At 34.2% G+C, this 14,111-nt stretch overlaps 1 protein-coding gene across 3 annotated transcripts in view; it reads right to left on the bottom strand.

The window, feature by feature from the left end:
- TBC1D32 (TBC1 domain family member 32) overlaps positions 1–14,111 on the bottom strand; it is a 188,890-nt gene that overhangs the window by 157,824 nt on the left and 16,955 nt on the right. For all 3 annotated transcript variants that reach the window (XM_082406091.1, XM_082406092.1, XM_082406093.1), the window contains 2 exons: positions 11,579–11,756; positions 936–1,004 (listed from right to left, as the gene is read on the bottom strand). In XM_082406091.1, the coding sequence (XP_082262217.1) occupies positions 936–1,004; positions 11,579–11,756 (247 nt within the window). The remainder of the gene's footprint in view (positions 1–935; positions 1,005–11,578; positions 11,757–14,111) is intronic.

The following is a 14,111-nucleotide window of genomic DNA, read 5'->3' as shown; positions in this document are numbered from 1 at the left end:
TTTATTTGGGATAGGCATTAGGGGGACTATGAAGAGAGTTTAAAAATATTAAGTAAATTTCTCCTTTTCACTTAATTTTTAGGACAAAACTCCATTAACAATTTACTATTTGCAGAAGTAGAACAAAGGTTTCTGAACAAGTATAGATTTCCAAATAATCCACTTAAACTAAAGACAATAATATTGTTATCATATAAAGTCAGGTTCCATTGCCAATCTGTTGAAACATTTACTAAAACCTAGAAAATAAATCAGAATGCGAAATGCTGAGAGGGAAAAAAAAAAAAAATCGGTGGGAGTAAATCATAGCTATTCACTTAATTTAAAATGAAAAGTTGAAGAAAAACAATGTATTTCAAAAACGAGACCAAATGGCAAGATATAACAGACGTCTGAGGTACTTCAAAAATCCTATCATTTTCTATTTCAAGTGAAACAGACTGACTTTCAAATGAAATAAAACTTCATAAACAGTAATTTATACAATTATTACAATATAAAGAGGCTCAATTCAATAAAATTGCTTTTTAAAAATATTTTCTAATAAATGAACATGTGTCAAAGTTGCTCACGTTTTCCAGAAGTAGAAAGAGCATTAAATGAAGATTTTTTTCTTCAAAGAAATCACTAAAATATCACATACAAAGCAACAGTGAAGGAACAGTTTGGGAGAAACTGCTCATAAATTCATCCTTGAAAATTGAAACTAGAAATAAAAATTTCCTCTTACAAACTGTGAGAACTCTCTAAGGAGAGCCTCTCTTACTCTGTGACTTTTCATTTCAAGACTAGAAAGTCTAGCAGGGATATCAGTCTAGAACTGCCATGATATTAAAGGACTATCTTCAAGAGAAATAATCCAGCTGCTACTAATTATAATCTATTACATATATATATATATCTGACTGAACTTGACAGTTATCCTTTAAACTTACCTCTTTAGGTTGCCCAGGATCCAACTGGTCTAAAATCAACTGTAATTTTCCTTGACAAAATTTATAACTCTGTAACACAATTAACAGAACATTAATTCCTTCATTCATTTAGTAGACTTTTAGGAGTATTGTCATAAATGATTTTTCATATAACTCCAAGCACAAAACAGATTCTGAAACAAGAGAAGGGAATGATCTATTTTGATTTAGCGGCAAACTTAGAATTTTTGTATCCCAAGGCATTTAAATGAAACTTAATGTCCCAGTAGGACAGTGTACTTTCATGTATATGAGGTTATCATTTGCTGAGCAATTGCAACATGTAGAACATTATAAGACTCAAAAGATATTAAGCTAAAAATGTTTTGTACCCAGGAATCTGAGATGTATGAAACAAAGGTAAAACAACATAAACAAATAAGAAGGCACTGATGGTACCCTAAGCATAGCTACGATGCTGCTTGAACTTTTCTGTTCCTTTTCTTTCCTGTGCTTCTCCTTAAACTTTCTCCATGTCTCCTCTTAGGTGAAGAATTCCTAAAGTAAAAACTTCCATCTAGAAAAAAGTTTAGAGAAGACCATAAGCTGTTTTAGAAAAGGAATCTTCTTCTTGCCAAAGCAATTAAATAATACCTTAAATAACCGCCTAAAAATAAAAGCTGCCGTTATTATGTAACAAGCCTCGTACTACCTCAATTCACAATGACTCTGAAGTATGAGAAATCTGAAAACCAAGTCACCCAGCAATCAGAACTCAGATTCCCATCTTCATTAGAGACCCTCTTCTCTTCACTGTCTATACTCTCTTGAGGTGTTCTCATCTAGTTCTTAAATACATCACAATGACTCAAATTTATCAGTCACTTCATCTCCAAGGTAACATATATAATTACCCTTTCAACACTTCCCCTGGATGTTTAATAAGCACCTCAAACTTAACATATCCAAAATAAAACTCTTGATTTTTTTATTCCAAACCTGCTCCTCCCTCAAACTTCCCCATCTTGGTAAATAGTTCTACCATCCATCCATATTTTGTCTTAAGTCAAAAATAGGAGTCAATCTTGACTCCTTGTTTCCTCTCATTTCATACATCCAATGCCATGACAACTCCCAAGTTTCACATATCATAACTCTAACTACCCATTGCCACTTCACTGCTAAAACCTTAGCTGACACCATCATCAACTCTAGACTACTTAAATTCATCCTAACTGGTCTCCCTGCTTCTGCTCTTAATCTCATCCTCCTCTACCCCATCATCCATTCTCTAGCAATAGACAAAGCTTCTCAAAATTATAGATCAAGTCTCTTTATCTCCCTTACTTCAACCCCACAAAAAGACTTCCTGCTTTACTCAGAATAAAATATAAAAGTTTGACTTACACGATCTGGCCCCTGCCTATTTAACTTTCTCTCATACCACTCTGCCCTCTGCCATGCAGGTTTCAGTCATGCTGGCCTTTCTTTCCTCCATCCCTGGAAGATGCCATGCCCACTCTAGCCTAAGAACCTCTGCCATTGCCATTCCTGCTGCCTTGCAATGCTATTCTTCTAGAGCTTTGCATGGCTGCCTTCCTATCACTTAGAATTTGGTCTTTTTCACTATAGTATCCTCAATACCTGAAACAGTGCTGGATACAGAGTTGGCACTCAATATACATTTGTTAAACTCGAGAATGACTCCACAGCCAGTCTTCCTACCATGTTACATTGTCTCTAACAATACAGGGTACATATTGCCACTCGATAACAAACCCAAAACAGCCTGATATTTTCAGATCCTTCAACATAAATTTTCTTAAAAAGCCTTAAAAATGTCCTCAGTTTTACTCCTTTCTAAAGGTATATAGTTCATTGGGCATATACCCAGAGAAAACCATAATTCAAAAAGACACATGCACCCCAGTGTTCACTGCAGCACTATTTACAATAGCCAGGTCATGGAAGCAACCTAAATGCCCATCGACAGACGAACAGATAAAGAAGATGTGGTTCATTTACACAATGGAATATTACTCAGCATAAAAAGGAACAAAACTGGGTCATTTGTAGAGATGTGGATGGACCCAGAGACTGCCATACAGAGTGAAGTAAGTCAGAAAAACAAATATCATATATTAACGCATATATGTGGAATCTAGAAAAATAGTATAGATGAACCAGTTTGCACGGCAGAAATAAAGACACAGATGTAGAGAACAAACGTATGGACACCAAAGGGGGAAAGCGGGGGTCCGGGGGGAGGAGGTGATGGGTGGCGGTGGGATGAATTGAGAGATTGGGATTGACATACATACACTAACATGTATAAAATAGAACCTGTATATAAAAAAAAATTAAATTAAAAAATAAAGTATATAATTCAACTGCTGAAGTCTGTATATACTACTTTTTAAAATTAGAAGAACTGTATATTAAATAATAGATCTTTGAGTTTTCATTATACAACAATTAAAATACTAAAATGTATGAGTGGTAACTACTAAATAAAATGTAAGTATATATAAATGCAGCTTGTCTTGTCTAATGGGAAAAAAGTATACATAGACAACACACGATATCTTACATAGTATATACATACATATATAAACATTAAGATATATGTTGTATATATATATAGAAGTATATATGTCCATATGTGTATATAGTATGTATATAAAGTACATATACACACTCATTCTACTGCTAATTACACAAGCTCTTTTCTTTAGCCTGGCCCTTTTGCCTCGTGTAAAATTGATTTCTTCTGGTCCTCCCACTTCCACTATCATGACTTTTATCAGATTATCATCTATGTCTAAAATGTCCTGCCATCCAGCTCATTAGCAAATAAGGATATCAAGGACATGAATTTTAATCAGACAGAAGGTTAAGCCAGGTTTTAAAATTCTAACTAGCTATGTGACCCTGGAATCTTTAACCCCATCCTCAGTTTTCACATCCACTTCCTAGCATCACTGTAAGAATTAAAAGGGAAAAATGTAAAGTCTTTTTGCTTTATCATTATTAAATTTTAAAATTTGAAGTAAATCTCAAATTTACTTCAATCAGGGAATTTTCTATCTGAAAATAGAAAACTGAGTCCCCCCCTACCTACTGCCTATTCAAGATCTATAAATATAATTCATTGATTTCCATAGATTTCCATTCAGCTTCTTTTCTAAAAGAGAAGTCACGTTGTACAACAGCCCTGGTAAATGCAGAGTCAGATACTGTTTGAACATTCGCAACTACAGGAGTTCATATTTGGTGAAACAACCAATATTATGTCAAGTAGCAGTCAAAAAAGATAATACTTAGATATTAAAATTCATTTGCTTAAATGCTCCCCCTGACAAAGACTTTTTTTTTTAATCTCTTTATGATCAATACCTCAGGCAAGCAACCCTTACTTTGAAAATGTCTTTGCTTTTTACTTCACAAAAATGATCGCAACTAATCAGTATGATGATCCCTCAACTTCCCTCCTCTTACTCTCAACATTATTCTGTGGTGAACAGTTAACCACCAAATCCAAAGATCTTTTCTTAGTCCTCATCTTATTTGACTTCCCTCTAGCCTTCATCCCCCCCTTAACCTCCTACCCAGTGCAATATGGTTTAGTACCCTTTCTAACCCATTCTTCCATTTCTGTCTGTCCTCTGAAATGTGTTTCCTAAGGTCTTGCTTACTTAGGTGGCTTAAGTAGCAACATCTCTGCACAGATGACTCACGTTGTTATCCCCAACATTTCTACCAAATGAATCCTGCATGTTCAACTACCTGCTACACCACTGGGATACCTTACTGGTGTCTGAAATTCAATACGTATACCCAACAACAACAACAAAAAAGAATAAAAGAAGAACCCACCACATTCTTCTCCACATCTAATTCCAGACTTGGTTCATAACATCATAGTCTCCCAGCCACTTTGGCTTAAAAAAACATAACTAGACCTTTAACTTCTACTTCCACTTTGCACTACTCCCTCCAAAACATCTCAAAAATCGAGCTTAATGATCCTACTCCTGCAATAATTTCACATCAGTCTCTACTCCTACAAAGCCTCCTCAGTTCAGGTCCTCATTACTTTTTACTTAACTACCATGATAGCCTTCTAACTTATCTCCCTACATCCACTTTCTCCCCATCCCATGCCCTTCTGCATCCAACTGTTAGGTCTGACGCACACTTTCCTGTTAAGAAACCTAAAATGATTTCTCTCAAATTACAAAACAATTCAATTTAGCTTTTGAAGTCATTCATTTATTCCTCAAATATTTATTCGGCATCTACTATGTGTCAGACACCTACTATGTTACCAGGCACCATGATTTTATAGCTAGAAACAATAAATAATGATTAAGATATAATCCTTACCCTTACTCCATAAACTGCCCTTAATCTAACCTTCCAATTTACTCCCTGCAAACTCTGTCCTAACCCTTCACATAAACTACTCAGAGCTTCCCAGATATGCCTCATTCTTTGTCGATGCAGAAATTTTGAACTTTCCCTTGTCTGAAATACTTTCCTCTATAGCTCTTGGATATTCTTGGTTATAAGGACTCGTCTTCGGATTCCCATGACACATTACTTCTACTTGCAACTTGGTTATTTATGTACATATCCTATCTCTTTACTCTCAAGTAAGCTCCTTGAAAAAATAATGTATATCTGATTAATCTTTGCAATTTTACAGTGCCTGGCACAAGATATTGTACATAGCATATGCCCAATACATATTTGTTGGTTGAATATGTATCCAAGGAGTTGAAGTCCCTTAATTCTACCATGTTTGTCTTTCCTCTCAGGTAATAATGCATATTAGAAAAGCATAGCCTTTAGTAGTTATCTGATTGGAGTAGCCTCATTAATATGCTTACTACCCTATAAGATTCCTTTGTCTTCTTAAACATAGTACAAATTACTCTTAAAATGTTACTTAAGCAATGAAATACTACACTAGAAATGAGAATAAGTCTAATACCTACCTTAAAGTTTACCTATATAGTTTTTTTAACATTTCTGTGTGTTATTGTGTATCATTGGATGGACAAATTTCCATTGCAACTAACTATAATAATTTATTGATACTTAACTGGAACATGTAGAAAACGTGTTCCATTGACTACAACAGAGTTGTTAGAAATATTTAGAACAGCTGAAAATATCAGATTAAAAATTCCTGAGGGGAGCAGTGTCTGCCAACTTGATTGGTAAAGCAACACAAAACAGACCTGTTGGTGATATCAATATAGGTAGATAATTCCAAAAGGAAAACATTTTTAGACATATTTACGTGTGTGAAAGTATAAACCAAGCAAATAATTTCTGAGCAAATGCTACAGGGAAAAGAGCAAGAAGTAGAATAGGTTGATAATCTAAGATGGATTTTGGTCCTACTGTAGGATCATAAGGATCCTAATTAAAGGTCTTTAGATGCTAAAATAAGATTTGTATACATTCCTGTCACATTCAGTATACCTAAAGATAGTGAACATAAGATGCATTCTGTAACTTTTGTTGTTTTAAAGAGATATATTCACTTTATTACAACATATATTGAAGAATATTCACATTAGTCAATAACTACACTTTAAGTTCAAAAATCATACCACCCTCAAATTACTCTAGAAATCTCTATTTAAATATTTGGTTTGTAAACTATATAAACCATTGAAATACAACTAGTCAAAGAAAGACAACTATTACTGTTGTTCAAACAAAGAGCTATGGGAAATAAAACATATAAATATTAAACCTAATGATTCTTTAGGCTTTAGTATGTGTAATTGTATAATGATTTCTTTCCTGTTCTTACAAAAGAAAAAGAACCACCACCCAGTGATGATGATAATGATAAGAGCAAACATTTATATAAGAGCTTAATATGAGCCAAGTACTGTTCAAAATGCTTTACATACATTAAATCTGCAAGGCAACCTTATAAGAGTAAATATTATTACTATCTCCTCTATAAGTTAAGAAAATTGAGGCACTGAAAGAGGTTAAGAAGCCAAAGCCCACAGCTCATCAATGGCACAGCCAGAGTTTGACTTGTTTCCAAGATTTGGAATGAATTAGCTTCATGTAGAATAGTTTTTCAAAATTGTAGTGCATCTAAAACTTCTTAAAGTTATGAGCCCACCCTTCATTAAGCCTTAAATACAGAACAAAGTTATTAATTCAAAACAAAAATAAGGTTTTAAAAATATTTTCAAATGATAAAGTTCTTAATTTCCTAGATGTTTAAATAATGTTTTAACAAAAAAAGAACTTCTGCACTTTTCTTTAAAAGTGCTACCATTGAGAAATAGCAAAAATCTATCAATATTTAAAAGTATAAAGAAACTTAGGTATTCATAAAGATATTAGCATTGTTAATCAGAGAAATTAGTTTTTCTGGTGTCAAATTGTCTCAAGACATTACTATTAAACAAGCAAGCAAAGAAAGCTCACACCTGCACCTACCCAATTCTTGTCTCAAACAAGCCACCTGCCTCAAGCTTAACTCTAGGCAGCTGCATTACCAATACCACCGTGTTTTTTTTTCCTACTCTCAGCTGCCTTTCCCTTTCCCTTCTACATTTTTAGGATTTTAGGTTCCTATCTTTTTCTGTTTATAAGACAAATAATAATAATAAAAGTCTTATCAATTAAGGGTAGCTCGAGATGGAGGAACTTCTGAATAGTAGTTTGGGCTGTGGCTATCCTACTGTTCTGGCCCATGCTGCTGAACAAGAGATGAGAATCTTGTAATTCCTCAGCAGTAGTATGACATCCTCAAAAGCAGAATTCCTCACCAAAAAGAGCACTGTAAAAACTTTAAAGATTTTAGGAGAGGCCAGAAAAGGGGCTGAACTCAAGATATTCTAAGATTTGAGAAGTTAGGGTAAAACGTAAATTAGAGTGGTTGATAGCACAGCACATACTCAGAGACAGGGGAAAGGCCTCAAACCCAATAAAAGGAAAAAGCTACTCAAGAAAAGTCTTACTGGAAGAATTCAAAACCTAGCAACAAGATGGAATTCAAATTGCTCCCAGGAGGCAGTTCAAACAAAAAGCTTCTTTTCCAGGAAGTAAAAAACAGAAAAGATCCTGGCCTTCAGCTGAACAGGTAGCAACAATGGCAAGATATTAGTTTCCTCACTGCTACTGTAACAAGTTACCATAAACTTAGTGACTTAAAAAAACACAAATTTATTATCTTACAGTTCTAGAGGTCAGAATACATTGGGAGAGCTGTGTTCCTTCTGGCTCCTGGGGAGAATCTATTTCCTTGCCTTTTCCAGCTTCTAGGGACTGCCTGCATTCCTCGGCTCATGGGCTACCTTCTGTCTTCAAATCCAACAATCACATCACTCCGACATCTACTTCAGCCTGCGCAGCACCTTCTCTACCTCTGACCCTCCTGAGTCTCTCTTATAAGGACGCTTGTGATTACATCCGGCTCACCTGGATAATCCAGAATAATCTCCCCATCTGAAGATCCTTAATTTAATCACATTAACAAAGTCCCTTGGGCCATGTACGGTAACAGGTTCATAGGTTCTGGGTATTAAGACATGGATGTCCTTGAAAGGGCTGTTGTTCTGCCTACCATAGGTACCAAAGGATGGGCTTCAGGGGGAGGTTACCATGAAAGTAAAGAAACAGTAAATTCCTTAAGTAGGTTCACATCATGAAAGAACAGCTGGTGACTGTTATCCTAAACTCACCTTCTCCATACAAAGGGTACATCTTGGGGTTCCCTTAGAACGTAATAAAATATCGATAGTTTGCACACTACAAAAAAGCATAATGTAATGCCTATGCCATATTACAACTGAATACTGTCGGGGAAGAGAAAGAAAAGCTGCAAGAGGAAAGGATATTAACTTTGAAAGATTAATGTATATTAGAGGTAATCCTCTAATTTTCCAGCAGGAGAAAATGACCCATAGAAGCTTAGTTAGAAACCATACAGGACTAGAGCTGGGAAATTTCTATTTGAGTATGTCTCTCAATGGTATCCATTTCAACATATCCTTCAAGAAATAGCAACAATAATAAAAGCTAACACGTACAGAGCAGCAGCAATTATTAACTCAGTTAATCTTCTCAACAGCAGGATGAGGTAAGTGGTATTATCATTCCCATTTCAAAATGAAAAACTACGGCAGGGAAGTTAAGACACTTGTCTAAGGTCACACAGCTAGTAAGTGGTAGAACAAAGGTTTGAACCCAAGAAGTCTCCAGGTTGTGCAGCACAGAAGAGAACAGACTATCAAGGGGAAGAGACCAGGCTTAAATTCACAGTGGAATCCTAAGTAGCAACACGAGTTTTACCTATTATTATAAGCCTCACTTTTTTCTGTAAAGTAGGCTGGTAACACCTATAGTGAATATAAAGCCAAGCAAAGGGACCAATATATGGCAGCAATCTCAATAACAGATATCTAATATTATTATTTTTATCTTTCTAGCATTATTTTGCAGACTTTTTCCAGGTTTAATCACAGTGCCAAATGCTTTCAGTGAATGCTCTGCTCACAACTATAGTAAAAATCAGCCAACTTTATTCTTTAATATGCTCAAACGTACACAGTCTCCAAGGCAGTAATGTCCAAAGTTTTTCAATACTGGGTCAGAAATCCATATACAATCAGGATGCAATGTTTAAAATAACAATGAAATAAAGCCTATTCTATTCACAAAATACAAGTGTTCTAATATCAAAACAGCAGCATGAAAATTGTTTACTGAATACTATTCATAGAACAATTCAGTTTTTTTAAAGCCCAATGCAAGTAACATCAATTTTGAAGGCATCAATAATAACATCAATATTTAATGGAATGAATGATATATTTTTAGAGATCCTTTCAATTCTGAACCTATTAATTCAGCCTCTCTTTGGTCAGTTACATGCAAGAGAGTCTTTTTTCACCAAACAAAAGCATACCCAAACATCTTAGAGTTTGGCCACACTGAAAGAGCTTTCAGGACAGTTCTGGCATTCATCTGCTTTTTTCCAAAGGCCCAGGGATCCCACACCTTGTTGGTGGGCATAGTTCACTTTCAATTCAATTAATTAGTCGCTTCTGACACAAAGTCATATTCATAAGGCGGGCACTTGAAAATGCAGATATATGCTGTGGACATTCCAAAGGAAGCCATATAAACTCAAAGCATGGTCCTTCTCAAGAATCAAAACAAAATAAAAAACAAGAATATCTTCTGAAAGTATGACTCCATTTCTACCAATGCTGTGAATTTCTTCAAAAATCTATGATTCTATGACTGGAAATAAGTTGGTGCTTAGCTAGCACCTCTTAACTGCCAGCTACTCAATCAATCCTATTGAGATCTGAATACTTGTACTTCTTAGAACAAATTAACAGTGCTCCCCTTTTTTTCTCTTGTGGTTCGATTTCAGTGTATACACATGGTTCATCAAATAACTAAGAAAGTGTAATCTTATGATCCCTCAGAGTCCTAAAGTTGGGTTTTTCTGTGCCTTTTATTTCCAGAAAGTCCTTGATCTGAAGAAGCAGTTCAGTAAACCTGCTGAATAAGCCATCTGATTGTATTAAGCTGAACTAAAATCTCTACAGCCCAGCTTCTTCCAAAGAGTACATCAACAAGGGATGATTAAGAGCCAAAACACGAAGAAAATTCTCAATCTTTGTCACTTCCTTCCTCACATCAGATAATTAACCTGACTTGTAAAATTTAAAACTCAGCACAATATCTCCTGCTAAATGATACAGTGATAACTTTTTATTTTTATTTTTTTTTTAATTTTTTTTTTGCAGTGATAACTTTTACATTCTGCTTTGACTAATTCCAAAGCCATTTTTCCTTCAAAAGTGCAGTCTCAACTGTGACTAACACACACACTTATTTCAGGTTTCACCCAAACTCCACAAATCCCTTTTTGCTATATGTTTAGGATCTATGTTATAGTTATGTCCCTATGTTAGAACTAATTAGGTGAAAATGTTTCACTAAAAATATCGGGTAGGATTCACACGAAGGTCAAACAGATTCCAGCTGGCTTGAAATTTTCTATGTGGAATTTCATGGTGCATGCATGGGCTCTACTCTATCTAGTTTCCTTTGTCTTCTATTAGGACTAATCTAGACATTGACCTTTCCCTTAGCTCTGCTGAAGCCAAAAGACAAGGATTCCAATAACCTGGAAAGATAAAATATAAAACCTCAAATCTTTTGACATAAAAAAAAAACTTAATGTGTTAAAACTAACAATTTACAGCAACCTTCACAGAAGATAAATAAGGGAAATGTTTTATCTCCATATTTCATCTATAATGTAGATAAAATTTGATTAATAATGATTAATTGGGAATAAGATCTTTTAACTAAAGTTTAAGCAGATTTGTTTCAAGTGTTATTATTTTTTTAATCCAAAATCCACTAGTTTATTTCCTTACCTCATTAATAATTGTTCAGATATAATTCACTGAACATATAATTCTAGAAGATGTTATTTCATGGACTACATCTTTAATATTAGATTATGTTATTGTTTATTATTCTTCTGAATCTTAACACTAGAAAGCAGAAAAAAGTCTAGCTAATAAAGAATGTATTGAAGGTAATGATTATTAAACACCATTTCAAGACATAAAATGCAAAACTAAACAACACACCTGATTGAATGACGAATCACTATCAGAGCAATTGTCTGTGCAGTAACTATTGCTTTTCTCCTTTTGGATTTTTTTCTGCCTTTCTTGACTTCGCATTTCATCTTCTTCAAACTTGTTGACCATAGATTCCACCACTATCATCATGATGTTCTTCAGGGAATGCATCATTTCTTTGTATCTTTAATTCAAAGCAATCTTTGTAAGAGAAAGGCTATTAGCACAGGTTAAAACATTCAACTAAATTAAACTACCTGATTATTTTTTTCTTGTAAAGTCCCTTTAACAAACAATTCTAAAGAGAAAAGTCAGTTTTTCTGAAAGAACAAATGGCACAACAGAATTCACACAACAGGAAAAATAAATTATTAGGGAATCTAAAGTGTGTTATTTCCCAAGTTTTTCCATCTGGTTACATGAACCAAAGCAGTAAAATTAAAAGAATCCAAGGCAAGATGTTCCAATGGCATAGATTCCAGTAATTAGCAACAAAGTCAACTATTAATATCAAACTACCAAAACCCAGCCTACTTTACACATCACTTTTATTCCTTTTTTTAATTTCTCTTTCTCTATCCTCCCTTCCTCTATTTTCTTTGCTTCCCTTCTCTCCTGCCTATAATTTATATGTATAGGCGTCCATCACCACAACTAAGACCTAAATAAGTATTAAGAGATCAGTGGGTCCTTTCAAACAGAGGCTAGAGAACCCGCTGTCAGAGATGTTAGGAAAAGGATTCCTGAAATTAGTAGAAGTTTGAACTGGATAATTTCTAAGATCCCTTTCAGCTCTAGCGGGTCTAAAAATATATATTTTTAAAAAACTTATAATAAATTTCTCCATTTATTAAGTGCAAACTCTCAAGCATCCATACTAACATTAGACTGAGATCCTCCAAAACCCTACAAATAGAATTTTAGAGCTAGATGGAAACAAAAATAATCTAGTCTACCCTTTATTTTACAAATGAGGAATATGAGACGTGAACTACTGAAATTTCTATATTTAAAACAAAAAGGCATAAAGATTTAAATAAACATAGTGAATAAAGTACTAAATTTGGAATCAGAAAACCTGGATTAGAAACCTGACTACTTTACATACAAGCTCTGTCATTATAAATAAGTCTCTTTTTCTCAACTATATATGAGATAAAAAGAATACAATCTAGGAGCACTCTTCTATTTACTAGATGGGATGTTGCCCAATTTATAAATCACTGAATAAAGCCATTTAGATCTTCAAATTAAAAAAAAAAATACAATCTAGCTGATCTACTTCACATAGCCATAGCAAGAAATAAATGAGAATATATATCTGAAAGTTCTTTGTAAATATGAAGCATGATAATATGTATGTTTATTGTTTATCATTATAATACTGGAAATAACACTAGAAAATAAGCACAGAAACTTCCCTTTCTTTATATTTCTGGTTAATGCATCATATTAACTACATAAATCAGGGAAAGGATACTTCTCTCATAGAAATAATATAATCATGCTGGGGGATTTGGCTAAAAATAGTGGACTGAGTTTTTAAAGTTTAAAGAAATTTTTTGGGACTTCCCTGGTGGTCCAGTGGTTAAGACTCCATGCTCCCAATGCAGGGGGCCCAGGTTCAATCCCTGGTCGGGGAAATAAGATTCCACATACCGCAACTACCGAGCTTGCGTGCTCTAGAACCCATGCACCGCAACTAGAGAGCCCATGTGCTGCAACTACTGAGCCTGCATGCTCTAGAGCCCACATGCCACAACTAAAGAAGCCCGTGCACTGCAACGAAGACCCAGCGCAGCCAAAATTAATTAATTAATTAATTTAAAAAAAAAAAATGAACTTTAAAGAAATTTAAAAATATATTTTAAATTATATATTATATACATTATATATTATTAAATATATGTGATTTCTATATATAATTTAAAATACATTATATATTTAATATTATTTAACAATATATAATTTATATATTATATAACTATAAGTAAATTGAATATAATACATATAGCTATATATGTACATATTTTTAAAGTCCCAGAAATTATGAGAAAACACAAAAATATTAAAAGAAAATTAGAATACATTAGGAACGATACAGAGGGAAAACACATACAGAAAAGAACAGCTATAGAGGTGAGAAACAGTCCAGGGAAAATTCAAGTTTAAAGTAAAGGGATATAAAGAGCAAGAAGGGTAAACAACATTGTTAATCAACTATAATCCAATATAAAATAAAAATTAAATTAAAAAAAAAAAAGAAGCAAGAAGGAATTGAATCCTAAGACACTCATTAGACTAACTGGTGAAGTACATATAGGAACTGAGTGAGGAGGCCCCAGCTTCCTCCTCTACACATTCTGAGCACCAAGAAACAGGGAAGTATAATGATGCCCCAGTAGCAATCAATAGCTATCCACCAGAGCTGCTCTCCCCTTCCACAGTAACTGGATTATAGCTGGGAATAGGAGTAAACTACACTCCCCAGACTCCGTTCCAGTTAGGTATAGCCATGTGAAGAACATAAACTCCTGTC

This window comes from Balaenoptera borealis (genome assembly GCF_965194805.1).
Source record: "Balaenoptera borealis genome assembly, chromosome: 9".
NCBI lineage: Eukaryota > Metazoa > Chordata > Mammalia > Artiodactyla > Balaenopteridae > Balaenoptera > Balaenoptera borealis.
The sequence above is the reverse complement of the archived record's forward strand: the minus strand, read 5'-3'. Positions and strand labels throughout refer to the sequence as shown.